This window comes from Oryctolagus cuniculus, chromosome 10 (assembly GCF_964237555.1).
Source record: "Oryctolagus cuniculus chromosome 10, mOryCun1.1, whole genome shotgun sequence".
Taxonomy (NCBI): domain Eukaryota; kingdom Metazoa; phylum Chordata; class Mammalia; order Lagomorpha; family Leporidae; genus Oryctolagus; species Oryctolagus cuniculus.
In genome coordinates, this window is record NC_091441.1 from 98,547,004 (window position 1) to 98,568,577 (window position 21,574).

Below are 21,574 nucleotides of genomic sequence, written 5' to 3' on the forward strand. Positions count from 1 at the left end.
GGAGGAGAGAGACGGCATTCACCAGGAACATCTACGGGGAACATCTAAGGGGAACACCTGTGCAGCCCCGAGAAGAGCCGGCCGGCGGTGTGCCGCTCCCCTGCGGAAGTGGGGAATGTGGCCAGGGGGAACTGCCCTTCCACGGAGGTGGAAGGGATAGTAGCCAACCCAGGAAGAACCAGCAGCAAACCCGGGGAGGGCCGAGCAGACAAAGAACAGCGCAGGGTCCTGTGTCGTTCCTCCACGAAGAGGGGGAGCGACATAATGGTGCCGTGACTCGGATAGGAAGCCTAGGCAGGGTTTAGTGTCGTTCCCCCATGAAGACGGGGAGCGACAATCTAGATAAAAAAATCAACATGGAAGCATCAGAGTTAAACTACACTATAGACAAAACAAACCTAACAGACATTTACAAAATATTTCATCCAACAGTTGCAGAATACTTTTTATTATCACATAGAACCTTCTCTAGGACAAACCACACTGTAGGCTACAAAGCAAACCTTGATGAATTAAAGAAAAGTCACACCACGTATTTTTTTCTGACCACAATGGACTAAAACTGAACATCAACAGTGGAAGAAACTCTAGCAATTTGTATTTGTATCCACACTGTGGCTCTGTCATATAAAAGTCTTTATTAATATGAGGTTTGTTCCTTATAAACCTAATTTGTCCAATATTTGTATCATGAAATGATGGCAAATTCTACTGAATTTTTTGGCATCTATTAAAACAATCATAATTTTTGTTCTTCATTCTGTTTATGTGATACATTAAATTTATTTATTTGTGTATGTTAAATCATCTTTGCATCCAGGAGTAAATCTAACTTGATCATGATGAATGATATGTTTGATGTACTGCTGTATTCCAATTCTTAGTATTTTCATTGAGAATTTCTACATCTATGTTCATCAGGGATACTGGTCTATAGTTTTCTCTGTTGTTTATTTATTTATTTATTTTTTTTTTGACAGGCAGAGTGGACAGTGAGAGAGAGAGACAGAGAGAAAGGTCTTCCTTTGCTGTTGGTTCACCCCCCAATGGCCGCTACAGCCAGTGTGTTGTGGCCGGCGCACCGCGCTGATCCGATGGCAGGAGCCAGGAGCCAGGTGCTTTTCCTGGTCTCCCATGGGGTGCAGGGCCCAAGCACCTGGGCCATCCTCCACTGCACTCCCTGACCACAGCAGAGAGCTGGCCTGGAAGAGGGGCAACCAGGACAGAATCTGGTGCCCCAACCGGGACTAGAACCTGGTGTGCCGGCGCCGCTAGGCGGAGGATTAGCCTAGTGAGCCGCGGCACCGGCCTATAGTTTTCTCTGTTGTGTCCTTGTCTGGTTTTAGAAGTTGCCCCCTTTCAGGTGCTTGGAATGGTTTGAAAAAAAGTGCTGTTAGCTTACCCTTTAAAGTTTGGGAAGGGGGGCCAGCATCGTAGAGCAGCAGTTAAAGCTGCTACCTGTGATGCTGGCATCCCATATGGGAGCTAATTCAAGTCCCTGCGGCTCCACTTCCAATCCAGCTTCCTGTTAATGCCCTGGGAAAACAGCAGAGGATGGCCCAGATGTTTAAACCCAAGTCACTCACATGGGAGACCTGGATGAAGCTCCTGGCTTCAGCCTGGGCCAGTATTGATTGCCGCAGCCATGCAGGGAATGAACCAATGGATGGAAGATACCTATTTCTCTCTCACTCTTGCTCTCACTCTTACTCTGAACTTCAAAATAAATCAATAAATATTTTTCTAAAAAAAGAGTTAACCATTGGCTTAGCAGTTAAAATGTTGCTTATCATGCCCATATCCCCAATTGGAATGCCTGGGTTCAAGTCCTGGCTATGCTACTGATTCCAACTTCCTGTTAATGAATAACCTGGGAGGCAGCAGGTGATGGCTCACATCCTTGGGTCCTTACCACCCATATGGGAGACTCAGATTGAGTTCCTAGCTTCTGGCTTCCACCTGTCCCAGCCCAAGTGTTCCAGGCAGTTAGGGGAGTGAATCAGCAGACAGGGAAGCTGTCTCACACACATTCCCTCACTCACTCTTGATCTCTCTCTAATAAATAAAACAAGCAAGCAGAATTTTTTAGCTTGTCAGAATATGACCCAGCTTTTAACTTCTGAATATATATATATATGAAGGAAATGAAATAAGCAAATGTAAAAGACAGCTACCCTTCCTGTGTTCAGTGCAGCACTATTCAGTAAAGCCAAGATAAGAAACCTACCTAAATTAACCATATTTTGATCGTACAGCTAAGGTCAGCCTTTTAGTCATACCAGCCAAGATGCAAGACATGTGAGCACATCCTCTTTTAAATTCCAGCCAATTGAGACTCCAAATGATTATAGTCACAAGTGACCTCACATGTATCCAAATAACACTCAGCCGACCGAATAAAGCCCCAAAATCATGAGAGAAACTAGTTATTAGTTATTTTGGGTACTTTGTTGTCAAGCAATGGATAATCAAAAAAATTGTTAACATTTTAAAGTAAGTCTTGCCATTAATGTCTCCCTAAATAAGGTTTTCAAACCACACTGAGCATCAATTTGACATTTTGACAAACATACAATAATGTAAGTGACCATAGTCCTTATACTAACCCTCAAGTACCAATGTAGGAAGCAAAGTAGGAAGGCAGTCAAGACCACAAATATCACTAAAAAAACTGGATGTAATATTACAATTACAGATTTCCATTCTTTGTAAGATTTCTCATCTGCTCAAGTAATTTTCTGGTAATGTAATCAATATTTTAAAAACAAAACACAAACAGAAACTATTACCACACAAGCATTCTCCATATGAAAATACCACTGGAAATACCACTTCAAAATTAGAAGTATATGAAAAAAATGAGCTACGAACAGTAGTTCTCAACCAGGGATGAATCTGCCTCCATAGCACATTTGGCAGTGCCTAGAATCTCTTTTTGTTATTACAAACAGAGAGAGTAGTTACCAGTATCTAGTGGGCAGAAGCTATATATGCTGCTCAACATCCAACACTGCACAAGACAGCCGTAGACAACAAAGAATTATCGGGTAGAAAATTTTTTTCAAAGAAAAATGCCAACAATAAAAAAACCAGGCCGGCTGGCCGGCGCCGCAGCTCATTAGGCTAATCCTCCGCCTTGTGGCGCCGGCACACTGGGTTCTAGTCCCGGTCGGGGCACCGGATTCTGTCCCGGTTGCCCCTCTTCCAGGCCAGCTCTCTGCTGTGGCCAGGGAGTGCAGTGGAGGATGGCCCAAGTGCTTGGGCCCTGCACCCCATGGGAGACCAGGATAAGCACCAGCTCCTGGCTTCGGATCAGCGCGGTGCACCGGCTGCGGCGGCCATTGGAGGGTGAACCAACGGCAAAGGAAGACCTTTCTGTCTCTCTCACTGTCCACTCTGCTTGTCAAAAAAAAAATTTTTTTAAATAAATAAATAAAAAAAAGAAAACCAGGCCATGAAAAATTTAAATGACAATACTGTTTCCTCAGAATCATTATCTTAAAAATAAGTGAATGATTCCACTGGCAAAACTGATTAACAATTTTCTGTTTTAATGAAAATAATGTGATAATTTTGAAAATTTTCAGTACGAGAAACAGCATAGTACAAACATATAAGAAAAACTGATATATGCATTAAGGTTGAGCACAAAGAAGATTCTGCAAATGCATTATTGGAGAAGAAAGTTCCTAACTGTATTTTAACTATTATTTTGTCTGATTAATATCAACTGTACTAAACACATCAAAGCTGGGACACTAAATTAGTATGTGCCACTAATAATTTGTTTAAATTTGCATTTTAACAATAATATTAATATCAAGAAAAATATTTAATTAGAAATTATTTTAAAATTCTTTCCATTTTATATTTTAGAATCAAATTCATCTAACTAATGTAGTTTCAAAGGACTATGGACTATACCCATGAATAAGTCAATTTACCTTTTTGTCAAATACAGGAGGGCAAAAACATTTAAAAGCATCAATATGTTTTTTTCAAGATAAGCTCTGCAGCTATGACATTCTTATTTCTGTACTTTCAGAAAGACTATTTTAATGCTGCTGAGACAAAGGGTCTGGTACAGTTCTGCTAAAGACAGAATGTTTGTTTGACTACTCTAAAATATTAAAAGATGGGCCAGTAAAAGATAGTTTCAAACATACTAAGTAGCTCCTTCCTACATTAGAAAAAAATAAACTTTTCATTACCTTTACATTTGGTTTCTTTGTTGAAACTCCTCTGTACCAACCTAAAAGAAAGCATATGAAGGATATTAAAATCACAACATTTTCTGCAAGATATATAATAAAAGCATTTTCAGAAAAAAAAGATGGCTTTATTAGCATCTACAGTAGTCCTAGTAGTTTATTCCAAAAGGAATATTACAATGAATATATTCCCAAAGCATAAAGTCACTTCAACTAAGATATTAAAAAAAAAAACTAGAAATTACTTCAACAGAGATACACAAAAATTCTACACAAAAATTCTCAGATAAAAGTGTTAGGGGCTGGGAAATGCCAAAAGCACATGGCTTTTTTTGTCACAGAGTACAGCTGACACTTTGCTTTCAGGTCTCATTCACTCTTCCATGCAATATACCATACTACTCTCATTTCAATACCATCTATCTGCTAAAGTCAACCTGCCAGTACAGATCCTCTTCATCCATATCCTTTCAGCATTCATGTACAGCAGTATTAACAAAAGTTTCAATTATACAGTGAGAACAATTTTCAGAGAAAGGAAATTTTAACACCACCTTTTCTCAATTCCAATTTGCTATTTTCAGAGCTTTCCTATAGTTTCTCTACTTGGATTTAAGAGGAAGCAGCTCCAACGCTACAAGGGGAACCCAAGAGTTGTTATTTAGGGGTGGGCAATGAGCACAGCAGTTAAGATGTCCACATCCCATATCAGAGTGCCTGGGTCTGAATCTCAGCTTTGCTTCCAATTCCAGCTTCCTGCAAATGCAGGTGATGGCAAAAACAGTTGGGTCCCTGACACCCACATAAGAGATGTGGATTATGTTCTGGGCTTCTAGCTTTGGTCTGCTCCAATACTGGATGCTTCAGACATTTAGGGAGTGAACCAGTGAATGCAAAAATATTTCCTTTCCCTTCCCTTCTCTCCCTCCCTCCCTGCCTTTCAAATAAAATGAAAATAAATATTCAGAAAAGTAATAACCTTACCAACATGAGACTTCACAGTATATTAAACATAATGAATTACATCAGTAGGAATGGCAGAATAAGTCTCTTCAGAAAGCTTCTTCTCAATAAAAGAAGTGAGATAAGGTGTAGTAATCAAGACAGTGGTATTAGCAAAAGAATATGCAAACAGATGTATGATATCAAAGAGACTTCAGAAACAGACTCACATAAATAGTCAACTGATCTTTGACAAAGGAGCAAAACCAATACAATGGAAACAAGTCACTGTTTTCAACAAATGGTGCTTGAACAACTGAACACCTAAGTATATAAAAAAATAAATCTAGACAAAAACCTTATTACACCACTCAAAAAATTAACTCAAATTTCAATACAAAATGAAAAATTATAAAACTCCTATAAGATAATACAGGAGAAAATCTAGGTAATTTTGGGTAGGGTGATGACTTTTTTAGATACAACATTAAAGGCATGATTCACAAACTAATAAGCTTGCCTTCATTAAAAATAAAATTTTCCTCTAACTCTGCCTTTCAAAAAAATAAAATCATTTAAAAAACTAAGTGTCAAAGAATGAAAAGAAAAGCCACAGACTGTGAAAAATATCTACAAAAGATAGTATCTGATAAAAGACTATTATCTAAAATATAAAAACAACTCTTAAAATGCAACAGTAAGAAAACAACCCAATTTGAATGCAGGCAAAAGTCTTAGGTAAACAGGTTGCCAAGAGGATATATAGAGGGGCCAGAGCTGTGGCACAGCAGGTTAACACCCTGGCCTGAAGCATTAGCATCCCATATGGGCATCAGTTCAAGTCCTGGCTGCTCCACTTCCAATCCAGCTCTCTGCTATGGCCTGGGATAGCAGTAGAAGATGGCCCAAGTCCTTCGGCCCCTGTACCCGCGTGGGAGACCCAGAGGAAGCTCCTGGCTCCTGGCTCCGGATCGGCGCAGTTCTGGCCGAAGCGGCCAATTGGGGAGTGAACCATCAAATGGAAGAACTAACTCTCTCTCTCTCTCTCTCTCTCTCTCTGCCTCTCCTCTCTCTGTGTAACTCTGACTTTCAAGTAAAATAAATAAATCTTTAAAAAAGAAGAAGATATATAGATGGCAAGTAAGAACATGAAAAGATGCTCACTAGAGGCTGGCATTGTGGCATAGCAGGAAAAGCATCCCAAATGGGTGCTGGGTTGTTCCCCAGCTGCTCCACTTCCAAACTAGCTAATGGCCTGGGAAAAGCAGTGGAAGATGAATCAAGTGCTTAGGTCCCTGCCACCCATGTGGGAAACCCCAAAGAAGCTGCTGGCTCCTAGTTTCTGCCTGGCCCAACCCTAGCTATTATAGCCATCTGGGAAGTGATGGTGCTCACTTGCTCTCTCTTGCTAGCTCTCCCGCTCGCTCGCTCTCTCTCTCGTGCATGTGTGTGTGTGTGTGTATATATATATATATGTATATATCTTTCAAATAAATAAATCAATCTTTAAAAAGATGCTAATTATTGTATGTGTTTAAGGAACTCAGAATTAAAACAAGATACCACTATATACCTGTTAGAATGGCCAAAATCCAGAACACTGACAAAAGCTGGCTAACATAGGGAACATAGTCATTGTTCTTAACCATTGTTGATGGGAATGCAAAATGGTACAGGCACTCTGGAAGACTGCTTTGCAGTCCCTATACATACATATATATATATATATATATATATATATATATATATACACACACACATATATATATACATATATTATCTATTTATCTATTTATTTATTTATTTGAAAGGTAGAGAGAGACAGACAGAAAGATCTTCCATCAACTGGTTTGCTCCCCCAAACGGCCACAAATGTCAGGGTTAGTCCAGGTTGAAGCCAGAACTCCATCCAGGTCTCCCACACAGGTGGCAGGGACCTAAGTCCTTGGGCAATCTTTTTGCTTTTCAGGAGCATTAGCAGGGAACTGCATCTGAAGCAAAGTGGCTGAGATTCGAACTGGTGCACCAATAAGGGATGCTGGCATCACAGGCGGCAACTTTAGTTTACTGTGCTATAGCACCAGCTCCATTCTTACAAAATTAAAAATAGTCTTCCAATACAATTTGGTATTTACTCAAGTGACTTGAAAACAAACATTCACATCAAAAAAAATTGCAAAGAAACAGCAGCTTTATTCTTAATTGCCAAAACTTGTGAGCAATCAAGATATCCTTCCAATAGGTGAATGGATAAAGAAATTGTAATACACCCATACAATGAAATGTTATTCAGTGCCAAAGAGAAATGAGGTATCAAACCATAAAAAGACATGGAGGAACTTCAAATGTATATTGTTGATGCATTTAACATCATATAATGGTGATTAAAATGTGGTACCATGTTCTTTTATAGTTATCCTCTCTCAAACTACCTCCAGCCCTGAGAAGCATCGATTTAAGTAGCTTCAAAAACACATTATCATCCTCTCCATGGGATGCCACCATTAAGAGGGTCATGAGAATTGTGCTCAGTGACCTTTAGTCATCACTTTTTCTTAAAATCAAAACTCTACTCCAGATTTTGTCACATATACCCCCTCTATAACTCAAAAGAATTTAAGAGAATGGGAAAAAAGAGAAGAAAGAATTCTATGTCTCTTATACATAAATCAAAAGCATTTAATAATATTTGAAAGAAACAACTAAAATATTTTTCTAAATCATTACAAATCAACAGGAAAAAAGACATTAGTAAACTGAAGGTTTTTTATGCATCTATTGTCCAAGAACCCTGCACAATCTAACTTTCCAATTATACTCTCTACTTTCATTTTTATCACTTATATATAGCCTTTTCAAGATTTCAGAATGCTAACAAAGAAAGTGAAATCACCCTTGATGTCCAGATAGTCTTAGTCCTCATCAATATCATCATATTCATTTTCCTAAGTTTCATTCTTTTAAACTGACACACAACAATCACACATATTTACAGGATACAATGTGATGTTCTGATGCATGTATATATTGTACAATGATCAAATGAGGGTTATCAGCCTACCTACCATCTGTAATATTGATCTATCTTTGTAGTGAGATCAAAATCCTCTATACAAGCTATTTTTATATATACATTATCGTTAATTATAATCACTTTACTGTGTAAACACCAGAACATATACCTCTTATCTAACTGGAACTTTGTACCCAGGGATCAACCATTCCCTTTCCCACAACCCCATGAGAGTATTTCAGGCATGGAAAGCCAAGACACTCTGGCAAAAAAAAAAAAAAAAAAAAAAAAAAAAAAGACTAAATGAAAGATCTCTGCGAGTGAGATCCCAGTGGAAAGAACAGGTCTTCAAAGAAGGAGGTACCTTTCTCTGAAGGGAGGAGAGAACTGCCACTTTGACTATGACCTTGTCGAAATATGATCAGAGTCGGTGAACTCAAAAGGCTTCCATAGCCTTGGAAACTCATGACTGGAGCATAGGGATATTACTGATGCCATAAACAAGAGTGTCAGTTTGTAAAGTCAACAACAGGAGTCACTGTGCACTTACTCCTCATGTAGGATCTCTGTCCTTAATGTGCTGTACATTGTGATTTAATGCTATAACGAGTACTCAAACAGTATTTTTCACTTTGTGTTTCTGTGTGGGTGCAAACTGTTGAAATCTTTACTTAATGTATACTAAACTGATCTTCTGTATATAAAGAGAATTGAAAATGAATCTTGATGTCAATGGAAGGGGAAAGGGAGTGGGAAAGGGGAGGGTTGCGTGTGGGAGGGAAGTCATTGCGGCGGGGGGGATCCAATGTAGTCCATATCCTGTACTTTGGAAATCCATATTCATTAAATAAAAGTTAAAAAAAAAAACTGGGTGAAGTGATATCTCAATGAGGTTTTGACTTGCATTTCTCTGATGATTAGTAATGTTGAGCATTTTTAAGATACTTCTTGGATATCTGTGTCTATTCATGCCTTTGCCCATTTTTTTAAAAAAAGATTTATTTATTTATTTGAAAGTCAGCGTTAGAGAGAGAGAGAGATCGAGAGAGAGATCGAGATCTTCCATCTGCTGGTTCACTCCCCAATTAGCCGTGACGGCTGGAGCTGCTCTGATCCGAAGCCAGGAGCCAGGAGCTTCTTCTGGGTCTCCCATGCGGGTGCAGGGGCCGAAGGACTTGGGCTATCTTCTACTGCTATCCCAAGCCACAGCAAAGAGCTGGATTGGAAGTGGAGCAGCCGGGTCTCGAACGGACGCCCATATGGGATGCTGGCACTTCAGGCCAGGGTGTTAACCCACTGAGCCACAGCGCCGGCCCCACCTTTGCCCATTTCTAAATCAAATTATTTGGGGGGTTAGGTTACTATTAAGTTCTTCATATATTCCAGATATTCTCACTATGTTATATGTATGATTTGTAAATAATTTCTCCTATTCTGTAGGTGTCTCTTCTAATTGTTGCATTTGCTGTGAACTTTTTAGTTTTATGTAACCCCATGTTACATGTCTAATTTTGCTTATGTATTTGAAGTCCTATCAAAAAATTCCTTGCCCAGACTATCATAAAGAAGCATTGTGCTTACAATTTATTCCAGTAGTTTTATAGATACAGGTCTTATATCTAAGTCTTTAATCCATTTTGAGTTGATTTTAGTATATGGTGAAAGTTGGGGATCTAGTTTCACTACCTAGGATATTGTGAATATACAATGTTCCCAGTATGTTCCCCAATGTGGGTTCTTGGCATTTTATTAAAAACCAGTTGGCTGTAGATGCTTGGATTTATTTTTGAGCTCTATTTTGTTAAATTGGTCTGTATGTCTACTTTTATGCCAGATCTATGTTTTGTTGATTATACTTGTTTTGATTAGCCTCACAGCACAAGGGTCTTCAAAAAGTTCATGGAGAATGCGTATTATGAAAAAGTTATGCATGAATTTCAAAATTATCTTGTACAAATAAACAGCTACTAGTTCCTCTTTTCCAACTTTTTGAAGCACCTGCATATATTTCAAAGCCAGGCAGCATAATTTCTCCAATTTTATTCTTTCTGCTAAAGATTATTTCAGCTATTGAGGGTCTTCTTTGGTTCCATAATAATTTTAAGCTTGTTTTCCATTTTTTGTGAAAAATATAATTAGTATTTTAATAGAATAGTAACTGCACTGAATCTGTAGATCACTTTATGTAGTATAGACATTTTAACAATATTAGTTCTTGTAACCCATAGACCTGAGCTATCTTTCCCTTTTATTTCTGTCCTCTTCCATTTTTGATCAAAATTTCTACATTTTTCTGTGTATAAATCCTTTATCTCCTTTCCAAAATTCATTCCTAAGTATCTTTTTGCTTTTTGGTTTCAGGGTTTTCTTGTAGCTATTTTAAGTGGGATTATTTTCTTGATCTCTTTTGAAGATAGCTCACTATTAACATTTAGAAATGTTATTGGTTTTTCATGTTGATTTTGTGTTGGCAACTAAAGTAATCCATTTATTAGTTTTGTGTGTGGTTTTGTGTGTAGTCTTTAAGGTTTCTATATGTAAGATCACGTTATCTACAAACAGAGACAATCCAACTTCCTTCCTTCCAATTCGGATGTCCTTTATTTCCTTCTCTTGCCTAACTGCTCTGGCTAGAACATCCAGCACTATACTGAACAGAAGCAATGGAAGTTGCCATCCTTGTATTGTTCCTATCTTAGATGAAACACTTTTAACTTTTCCCTGTTCAGTATTATGTTTGTGGTGGGTTTCTCATTTATTTCCTTAACTGTGTTGAGGTATGTACCATCTGGGACTAATTTGTTGAGAGCTTTTTATAATGAAAGGATGCTGAATTTTGCCAACTTCTTTTGCTGCATATATTGAAATGATCATATGGTTGTTTGTCCTGCATTTGTTAATGTGATAAATTGCATTTACTGAATTGCTTGTGTTGAACCATCCTTGTACCCTTGGAATGAAGCCTACTTGATCATGGTGAATGATCTTTTTCATTCACTGTTGAATTTGGCTTGCTAGTATTTTGGTTAAGCATTTTTGCATCTATTCCCATCGTGGATATTGGCTTGCAGTTTTCTTCTTTTACTGTCTCCTCATCATATGCACTTATATGAAGAATATGGCAGTCTTTCCCATCTGGTGAGCAAACACTGACAGCTTTGTCACTATTAGGAACTCAAGAGTCAAGCAAACTTTTATATTCCGACATTTTCAGATAAAAATTTTTGTGGAAAATTCAATGAAGAAAAGAAAGCATTACTTCAGGGGTTTGATTATGTTTACTTTCTATTTAAGTTACAATATCAGGATTGAATTCTAAGAAATGTGAAACTACTATTACCTCCAAAAAGATTTTCTACTGATCTTCTATCCCATCTCTAAGTATCAGCCATTACCTTCTTTTTCTTTTCTTTTTTAACTTGCTGAAACTTTAACCTCTATGCTAGGAGCACACTGCTTACAGGACTATTGTGAGAAGCATAGACTTCTTCCACTTTACCTAAATGTCTGGAGTTGAAACTTTACAAGAATTACTAGGAAAAGTTCAAGTATTCAAATTCCAAAGCCAAATGTAATTCTTTGAGACTAAGTTTCCACTCTGCCCAAAACTCTCCAACAGGGTCAGGCATAGTGGCATAGTGGGTAAAGCTGCAGCCTGCAATGCCAACATCCCATATGGGTGCTGGTTCAAGTCCCAGCTACTCCACTTCAGTTCCAGCTTGTTGCTAATGTGCCTGGGAAAGTAGCAGAAGATGTCCCAAGGACTTGGGCTCCTGCACCCATAGAGGAGACTCAAAAGAAGCTCCTGCCTACTGCATACAGAAATATTAAACAAGATCCCTACCTTACACAAAAATCCACTCAAAATGGATCAAGGACATAATCTATGACCTGATACAATCAAATTACTAGAGAACACTGGAGAAACTCTGCAAGACATTGGCATAGGCAAACACTTCTTGGAAAAGACACCAGAAACACAATCAAAGTCAAAATTGACAAATGCAATTACATCAAGCTGAAAAGTGTACTTGCCAACCGTGAGACTGATAAAGGATTACTATCCAGAATCTATAAAGAACTCAAGAAACTCAACAATCTAGTTAAGAAAGGGGCTAAGGACTCAAACAGGCATTTTTCAAGAGGAAATTCAAATGGCCAACAGACACACGAAAAAATGCTCAGGATCACTAGCCATCAGGGAAATACAAATCAAAGCCACAATGAGGTTTTACCTCACCCCAGTCAGAATGACTCTCATACAGAAACACTGGTGAGGATTTGGAGAAAAAAGTACCCTAATCCACTATTGGCAGGAATGTAAAATGGTGCATCCATTGTGGAAGACAAACCTGAAAACAGATCTACAATATCACTCAGCAATCCCATTCCTGAGAATTTACCCAAGTAAAATGAAATCAGCATATGAAAGAGTTATCTGTATGCCCATGTACATTGTAGTTCAAGTCACAATAGCTAACATATGGATTCAACCCAAATGTCCATCAACTGATGACTGGATAAAGAAATCATGATATATATATACACTATGTAATACTATTCAATGGTTAAAAACAACAACAACAACAACAAAACATGAAATCTTGTCTTTTGCAACAAAATCAATGACCTTAAAACCATTATCCTTAATGAAGTAAGCAAGTCTCCAGAAAGAAAGATATCATATGTTACTTTGTGCTCTTGAATTCACAGTTGGTTATCTAAATAATCTCTAGAATGATTTTTGTGCAAGTCTGTCCTTTTCAAAAATGATGATTTTTTATTAAACTATTTTTCTCATATGCAATGGAAGAGAAATAGTGTTTTTCATTTTCCTATCTCTATTTCCTGTACAGGTGTTAGCTGAGGGTAGAGGGATAAATAAATTTGCATTTTTTCTTTTGCCAATGAGGACTGTATGTTATACCTGTAAAATAAAAGGTTTAAAACTTTTATCAGGGGCTGGCGCTGTGGTGTAGCAAGTAAGGCCACCGCCTGCAGTGCTGGCATCCCATATGGGCACCAGTTCAAGACCCGGCTGCTCCATTTCCAATCGAGCTCTCTGCTATGGCCTGGGAAAGCAGTAGAAGATGGCCCTAGTCCTTGGGCCCCTGCATCCGCATGGGAGACATGGAAAAAGCTCCTGGCTCCTGGCTTCAGATTGGCGTGGCTCCGGCCATTGCGGCCAACTGGAGAGTGAGCCAGTGGATGTAAGACCTCTCTCTCTCTGCCTCTCCTCTCTCTGTGTAACTCTGACTTTCAAGTAAAATAAATGAATCTTTAAAAAAAAAAAAAAAAACTTTTATCAAAGGGTATTTTCTGTTGGAGCTGCATTTAGTGCTTTTGATTTGTCTTCACCGGTTTGTACCTGGTATTTTTTTTTGAAAGATTGCTGATTGTTGACTGTCACATGGCCTGTTCTGTATAGAGGCTTCATTCTTTAGGGTTAACAATGCTGCTACTGTTTTGTATCTTCTTTTGGCAGCAATTATAGTAGTTCTGCTTGCTCTTTGGTGTAGTATAGCTTCACTCTCATTGGGTGATTGACAAAAGCATTTCACAATATAAATAGCAATTCATATTTAACAGAGTAATATTCAGCAATGTTTGTGATTATAGATGTGAAAACACCTAGCACAGAGCTTGGCATCAGTGTAAATAACTACTTTTTTTGCTGTATATGTTTAAAAGTTGTTGCTCTCACATAAATTAATCTGATGCTTGGGTATAAATAATAGTCATGCATATTTAAAAGAGTGATTTTCAGTAGTGTTTCTCTTCTAATTGACATGTTTGTCTAGCCTAATGAGATTAAATTTTTAAAAGTATTTTTAAATTGGTTTGAAGTGATTTTTTTACTTATCTACAAAGTGGTTTTTTGCATGACTATTATGGAAGGTAGAATTCAGAGTTAAGTTGACAGAAGTAAACCTTAGGCTTGTTGCACTTCTTTTCACAGCAAGTAATTATTGAGCACTGGTGATGTTAAGCACATTTACATACTAGTATGCTTTCCTCTTTCCTTTATGACAATTATCAAGTGTTCTCAACTTTTTATAGTTTTTACATTAACTTCCTTCAAATAGTAGAGCTTATAAATTTTTATTACTGAATCCCTATTTTTCTAAAATCCGTAATTTGCCTTCTTTCTCTTCAGTCTGTGTGATTATTTTTAAAACTTTCATATTATTTTTCATTTTCTTTGTGAAGTGCTTAAGATATACTAACTATTAAATTTAAAATCTTTAATGATTTCCATATAAAATAGGAATTAACATGTCCATGAGAAATTTAGTCTCATTTGTTACCTTAATTTTTAATCATATTTGGTTGTAAATGGCATTTTTAGAGTTCAGGGTGTTTTTTTGGGGGAGGGTTGATATTTTTAATGTAATCTTTTTGGATATCCATTACTGAATTTTCATCTTTGCTATATAATTTTAAACTTATTTTAGTCAAGTTTATAATTTTTAGTAACTGCAATCAATGACATTTAAGTTGAAATGTAAGCTGTCATTTTTTTTCGGTTCTCTTCACTAGGATTGTAATGTCTAGGTAGGTGAATGAAATTTACAAAGCATGGGACTATTTCTGTACCAATGTCAGAGGAATAATAATGTCTAGTTAGTAATGTAGTTTTAAAGATTTATTTGTATGTTTGTTTATTTGAAGGGCAGAGTGACCAGACAGAGAGGTAGTGAGGCAGGGAGTGAGAGGAGTGGAGAGTAGCATGGGGTTGGGAAGGAGAGAAGGAGAGCAAGAGTGAGCGCGAGCTTCCATCTGCTGCTGGGCCATGCCCCAAATGCCCCAAATGCCCACAACAGCTGAGGCTAGGCAAGTCCAAAGCCAGGATCCAAGAATTCCATCCAGATCTCCCATGTGGGTGGCCAGGACCTCAAAACCTCGACCATCATCTGTTGCCTCCCAGTTACATTCGTAGGAAGCTGAATTGGAAGTGTAGAGCAGTTGGGACTTGAATCAGGCACTAAATATAGAATGTGGGCACCCCAAGTGTTGGCTCAAAGACTTTGTACCATAATGCCCAACCCACAGTTAACATTTTAGAACCTTTGTTTTTATTGTTTCCTTTTAAAACTTTATTTTTTTATTATTTTTCCATTTTCTTTTTTTAAATACTTATTTATTTACTTGCAAGTCAAAGTTACAGAGAGGGAGAGACAGAAATCTTCTGTCTGCTGGATCTGGATCACTCCCCAAATTGCTGCAATGGTCAGGACAGGAACATGCTGAAGACAGGAGCCAGGAGTTTCTTCCAGGTCTCTACATGGTTGGCAGGAACCCAAGCACCTAAGCCATCCTCCACTGCTTTTTCCAGGCCATTAGCAGGGAGCTGGCTCAGAAGTGGAGCATCCAGGTCTCAAACTGGCGCCGATATGAGATGCTGGCATCGCAGACGGTAGCTCCACCTGCTTCAACACAATGCTGGGTTCCTATTTTGTCATTTTCAATCTTATCATGTATAAACCATCTTTTTAAAAAGTGAGATCATGATCTGCATTCATCCTATGTTTTCTTTTTTAAGATGTATTTATTTATTTGAAAGGCAGAGTTACAGAGAGGCAGAGGTGGGGGGCAGGGAGAGGGAGAAGTCTTCATTCAATGATTCACTCCCCAAATGGCCACAAGGGCTGGAACTGGGCCGATCCAGAGTCAGGAGCTTCTTCCAAGTGTCCCATGCTGGTGCATGGGCCCAAGGACTTGGACCATCTTCCACTGCTTTCCCAGGCATAGCAAAGAGCTAGATCAGAACTGGTGTAGCTGGGACCCGAACTGGTGCCACAGGCAGCGGCTTTACCCACTACGCCACAGCAACGGCCCCATAGTATGTTTTCTGAATGGGATTATAACCTATGTTTTACTTTACTTACTTAGTACTATTCTTTCCATGGCTCTTTTTGGTATATAACTTTTATATTTATTTCTTGTTGGTTAATTAAATGTTACAAAGGATTTTTTTTTAAGTCTAGTTTAAGTTTTAAGTCTAGTTTAAGTGACACCCATTTTGGGTTTTTTGTGTGTGTGTGAAAAACTATACACTCAAGAAATAAACTAGATAGACTAAGAAAATAAGCTATTGTGATAGGCCAGTCTGTTCTAGGGGAGTAAATTAAGAAAGACATTTTGGTTTACTTTTTCTCTTATGTTTCTAATTTACTTTCTATATTTAGTTGGTTTTCATGGAAGTCTTAAGTAGTGAACACAGTTCTAGATAGCATTTTATGGAGATAAGTTATAAATAAAATCCAGGTGAAAGAGATCTATGTCTCAAAACATGAGACAGTCAATGGTCATTTTTTAAGAATAAGGGAATTAAGAATAAACTCACACTAATCATGCAAATATTTTATGCTTTATTGGTGATCAATAATTATCAATTAGTAATTCTTGTTTAATACTGGAAGATTTACACATTTCCCCAAAAGGTAATATATAGCAGTGAAATTGACATTTTGAGATTTGATGATTGCTTACAGTCTTTGTCTCAACTGTTGAGGAAAAGTGTTTTGCTGTTGTTGTTCTTTTGTTTTTTATTCATACTATTTGTTCAACTCTTACTTAGTGTAGGGTTAATCTTATGAGTACAAATTAAACTGAAAATTATTCTTAGGTGTTTAAATTTTAACTGAAAAGTGATCCCTGTTAGGAATATGGAAAACATTATGCTGAGTGAAATAAGCCAATCCCAAAGGGACAAATACCACTTGTTCTCCCTGATAGGTGACAACTAACTGAGCACCAAAAAGGAAACCTGTTAAAGTGAAATGAACACAAGGAGAAATGGTGACTTGATCAGCCCTCACCCTGACTGTTGATGAGCAGCTTAATATGTTATCCCTCTTAGTATTTTTTTTGTTTGTTCTACTTAATACTTTTTTTGGTTGAATACTGTAATCAATACACAATTATTCTTAAGTGCTGAAACCTAACTGAAATGTGATAGCTGTTAAATATAAGAGAGGGAAGAGATGTGCAATTCGGGACATGCTCAAGCTGACTTACCTCAAACGGTAGACTTAGAAACATACCAGGGGATTCCAATTCAATCCCATCGAGGTGGCATGTACCAATGCCATCTCACTAGTCCCAGTGATCAATTTCTGTTCACAATTGATCATAATGATAGGACTAAGAACCAAAGGGATCACATAAACAAGAATAGTGTCTGCAAATACTAGCTGATAGAATAAAAAGGGAGAGAATGATCCAACATGGGAAGTGAGATACACAGCAGACCCATAGAATGGCTGATGTCCTAAACAGTACTCTGGCCTCAGAATCAGCCCTTAAGGCATGCGGATCCGGCTGAAAATCCCCTGAAAGTATTTCAGGCATGGAAAGCCAAGACACTCTGGCAAAAAAAAAAAAAAAAACACTAAATGAAAGATCTCCACGAGTGAGATCCCAGTGGAAAGAACAGGTCATCGAAGAAGGAGGTACCTTTCTCTGAAGGGAGGAGAGAACTTCCACTTTGACCATGGCCTTGTCTAAATATGATCAGAGTCGGGGAACTCAGGGGGCTTCCATAGCCTTGGCAGCTCATGACAAGAGCCTCGGGTGATTACTGATGCCATAAACAAGAGTGTCAATTTGTTAAGTCAACAACACGAGTCACTGTGCACTTACTCCTCATGTAGGATCTTTGTCCTTAGTGTGCTGTACATTGAGATTTAATGCTATAACTAGTACTCAAACAGTATTTTTCACTTTATGTTTCTGTGTGGGAGCAAACTGTTGAAATCTTTACTTAATGTATGCTAAACTGATCTTCTGTACATAAAAGAGAATCGAAAATGAATCATGATGTGAATGGAAGGGTAGAGGGAGTGGGAAAGGGGAGGGTTGCGGGTGGGAGGGAGGTTATGGGGGGGAAGCCATTGTAATCCATATTCTGTACTTTGGAAATTTATATTCATTAAATAAAAGTTAAAAAAAATAACAGTGGGAATAGGAGAGGGAAGAGGAAGAAGAATGGGAGCACGAGCAACAGGGAGAACAGGGTGGGAAGTATCACTATGTTTCTAAATCTGTATATATAAAAATGCATGAAATTTGTATACCTTAAATAAAACTTTTAAAAAATTAAAAATTAAAAACTAAAAAGAAAAGTATACTTTTCTATTGAAAAAAGAAATAGATTACAACAGTAAAACAGAGCCAAAAGTAAAATTTACCACCCCTAAAAATACTGTTTTTTTTAATCTAAGAAAATGGTTTTATTCTTATTGTATAGTTCCCATACAGTTTACAAATACACTTTCACTCCAATAATACAGTTTTGTAACTAGCAAAGCAGTTGAATTAACACCCATAAATATAGGTGGGGAGACAATTAACATCTAATAATGCTTCTCCACATCAACTATTCTTTTAATGTCACTTTTTTAAAACATATAGATTATATAACATACGTGTGCCAAAAGGCAATTGAGTGAATCTCTTAAAATACTAAATGTATAAACAGCATATTATAAACATTTACATGATTCATATCAAAATGATGACATCATAAAATATAATCCTTCTAAAGGTTACATATATGAATAAAATACTTCATGTCTTTTAATACTCTGGTATAATACTTTTTCAATAATCCAGGAAATTAAATATAAGTCTAATCAACAACTTAAAAAGGGATCATTTTCCATTAGCTTTTTTTTTTTTTTTTTTTTTTTGACAGGCAGAGTGGACAGTGAGAGAGAGAGAGAGAGACAGAGAGAAAGGTCTTCCTTTGCCGTTGGTTCACCCTCCAATGGCCGCCGCAGCCGGTGCGCTGCGACCGGCGCACCGCGCTGATCCAATGGCAGGAGCCAGGAGCCAGGTGCTTTTCCTGGTCTCCCATGGGGTGCAGGGCCCAAGCACCTGGGCCATCCTCCACTGTACTCCCTGGCCACAGCAGAGAGCTGGCCTGGAAGAGGGGCAACCGGGACAGAATCCGGCGCCCCGACTGGGACTAGAACCCGGTGTGCCGGCGCCGCTAGGCGGAGGATTAGCCTATTGAGCCGCGGCGCCGGCCCATTAGCTTTTATTAATAAAGAATCATAATTAGTTTATAAATAAATTATTAATTACATGATTTGAGGTTAAAGATGAAAAACTTAAAGAAATTAGTTTGATATACAGCAAAGTTACATAACACACTAAAACCAACTATTTAATATTTTTGCTTTGTGTGAACTGCTCATAGTAATAAAGGAACAAACATTTAGTGAAAGAAGATACTATATTTTCGAACTTAGTTTTCAAGAGGAAGAAGGGAAAAGAATTCAACAAAAGGAAGGGCAAATGCACTTCTGAATAAAAACTTCTTGAAACCAGGGAAGCTACGTGCTTGCTGTGTAAAAGTGAACTCCCTCAACAACAGAAAGAAAACAGAACTGCATTGGGTGTGCATTTTTCTCCACAGTCTAAGTTCCCTTAAGGATTACAACTATGTAACAAAACACTTCAAAATTGCATACCCTTCCACATTACCTCAAACCAGAAATAAATCAGCCTGTTACATCAGTTTTTAAAATCGCCAGTAAACAATACATAATCTTGATCCTTTTCTTGGCTGTTGAAAAGCCACCAGGCTCTGTAAAGGAAGCTCAGACACTAAGGAAGTCCAACATGTATCTTCGCATTGTCATTTAGCCAGGTTTGAGAAGTCATGTATTTCAACAAGAGGCAGGACCTTATATTCCAAAAGGGCCATGCACAGGGCTTGAAGTGCTCTTCTACTTTTTTTTTTTTTAAAGCTATTAAGACACGGACTATTTGACCTTTTTAAATCCTCAATACCATGTACCAGTTAATGTCTTCACTTCAAATATAAAATTCTATGCTTATAATTATAAAATATGCATCCAGCTACGTGATATTACGCATATTTCACATCTATCAGTAATGCAGAAGCTGGCCCAAGTGTATGTAGCTACCACACCTATTTTCCAGGTAAGCTGAATCACCTGAGACTCACTACTCTGGCTCTGGGCTGTATGACTTCCTCAGAAATCATCTCTTCAGAACTTTCATGTCCACTATTCCTTTAAACATGGAACTCCCAACCCTCCTAGCCCCTCTGCCTGATTCCACCCCATGTAGAAAAACCTCACCTAAGAAACCCAGTAAAAACACAAAGGAAACACAAAGGAAATCCAAAGTAAACGATGTAAATAGTTATGAAAAAATGGCAGGGCCAAGTCATTACTTATCAACAGTCACTCTGAATGTAAATGGCCTCAACTGTCCAGTTGAAAGACACAGACTAGCTAAATGAATTAAAAAACAAAACCCATCTATTTACTGCCTACAAGAAACACATCTCACCAACAAAGATGCACGCAGACTGCAAGTGAAAGGATGTAAAAAGATACTCCAAGCATACAGAAAACAAAAAGGAGTAGGTGTAGCCATCCAAATATCAGACAACATAGACTTTCACACAAAATTGTTAAAAGAGACAAAGAAGCCAGCGCCGCAGCTCACTAGGCTAATCCTCCGCCTTGCGGCGCCGGCTCACCAGGTTCTAGTCCTGGTTGGGGCAACGGATTCTGTCCCGGTTGCCCCTCTTCCAGGCCAGCTCTCTGCTGTGGCCAGGGAGTGCAGTGGAGAATGGACCAAGTCCTTGGGCCCTGCACCCCATGGGAGACCAGGAAAAGCACCTGGATCCTGGCTCCTGCCATTGGATCAGCGTGGTGCGCCGGCCGTGGTGCGCCGGCCGCGCCAGCCATTGGAGGGTGAACCAATGGCAAAGGAAGACCTTTTTCTCTGTCTCTCTCTCTCACTGTCCATTCTGCCTGTCCAAAAAATAAATAAAATAAATTTAAAAAAAGAGACAAAAAAAAGCAATATGTAATGATTAAAGGATCAATTCAACAGGAAGATGTAACAATTATAAATGCATATGCACCTAATTACAGGGCACCTGGATACTGAAAAGAAATGTTAAGGGATACAAAGAGAGAGATTCCAATACAATAGTAATGGGGGACTTTAGTACCTCACTTTCAGCAATGGACATATCAACTAGACAGAAAATCAGCAAGGAAACAACACAGTTAATCAACACTAAACATCAAATGGACCTAACATATCTTTAGAACTTTCCATTGTACAGTTACAGAATACACATTCTTCTCAGCAGTGCATGGAACTTTCTCTAGGGTTAACCACATACTATGCCATAAAGCAAGTCACAGCAAATTCAAAAAAAATTGAAATCATATCATCAAACTTCTTGGACAATGAATTGAAGCCAGAAATCAGTAACTCAGGAGTCCTCAGAGCATATGCAAATACAAGGAGACTGAACAACGTGCTCCTGAATGAACACGGGGTCATTGAAGAAATCAAAAAAGAAATTAAGAATTTCTGGAAACAAATGAAGAAGACAAAAAAACTTATC

General features: G+C 38.1%; 1 protein-coding gene across 14 annotated transcripts in view; it reads right to left on the bottom strand.

Annotated features, from left to right (window-relative positions):
• DOCK3 (dedicator of cytokinesis 3) overlaps positions 1-21,574 on the bottom strand; it is a 506,159-nt gene that overhangs the window by 379,246 nt on the left and 105,339 nt on the right. For all 14 annotated transcript variants that reach the window (XM_051852375.2, XM_051852373.2, XM_051852369.2 and 11 more), the window contains exon 3: positions 4,212-4,252. In XM_051852375.2, the coding sequence (XP_051708335.1) occupies positions 4,212-4,252 (41 nt within the window). The remainder of the gene's footprint in view (positions 1-4,211; positions 4,253-21,574) is intronic.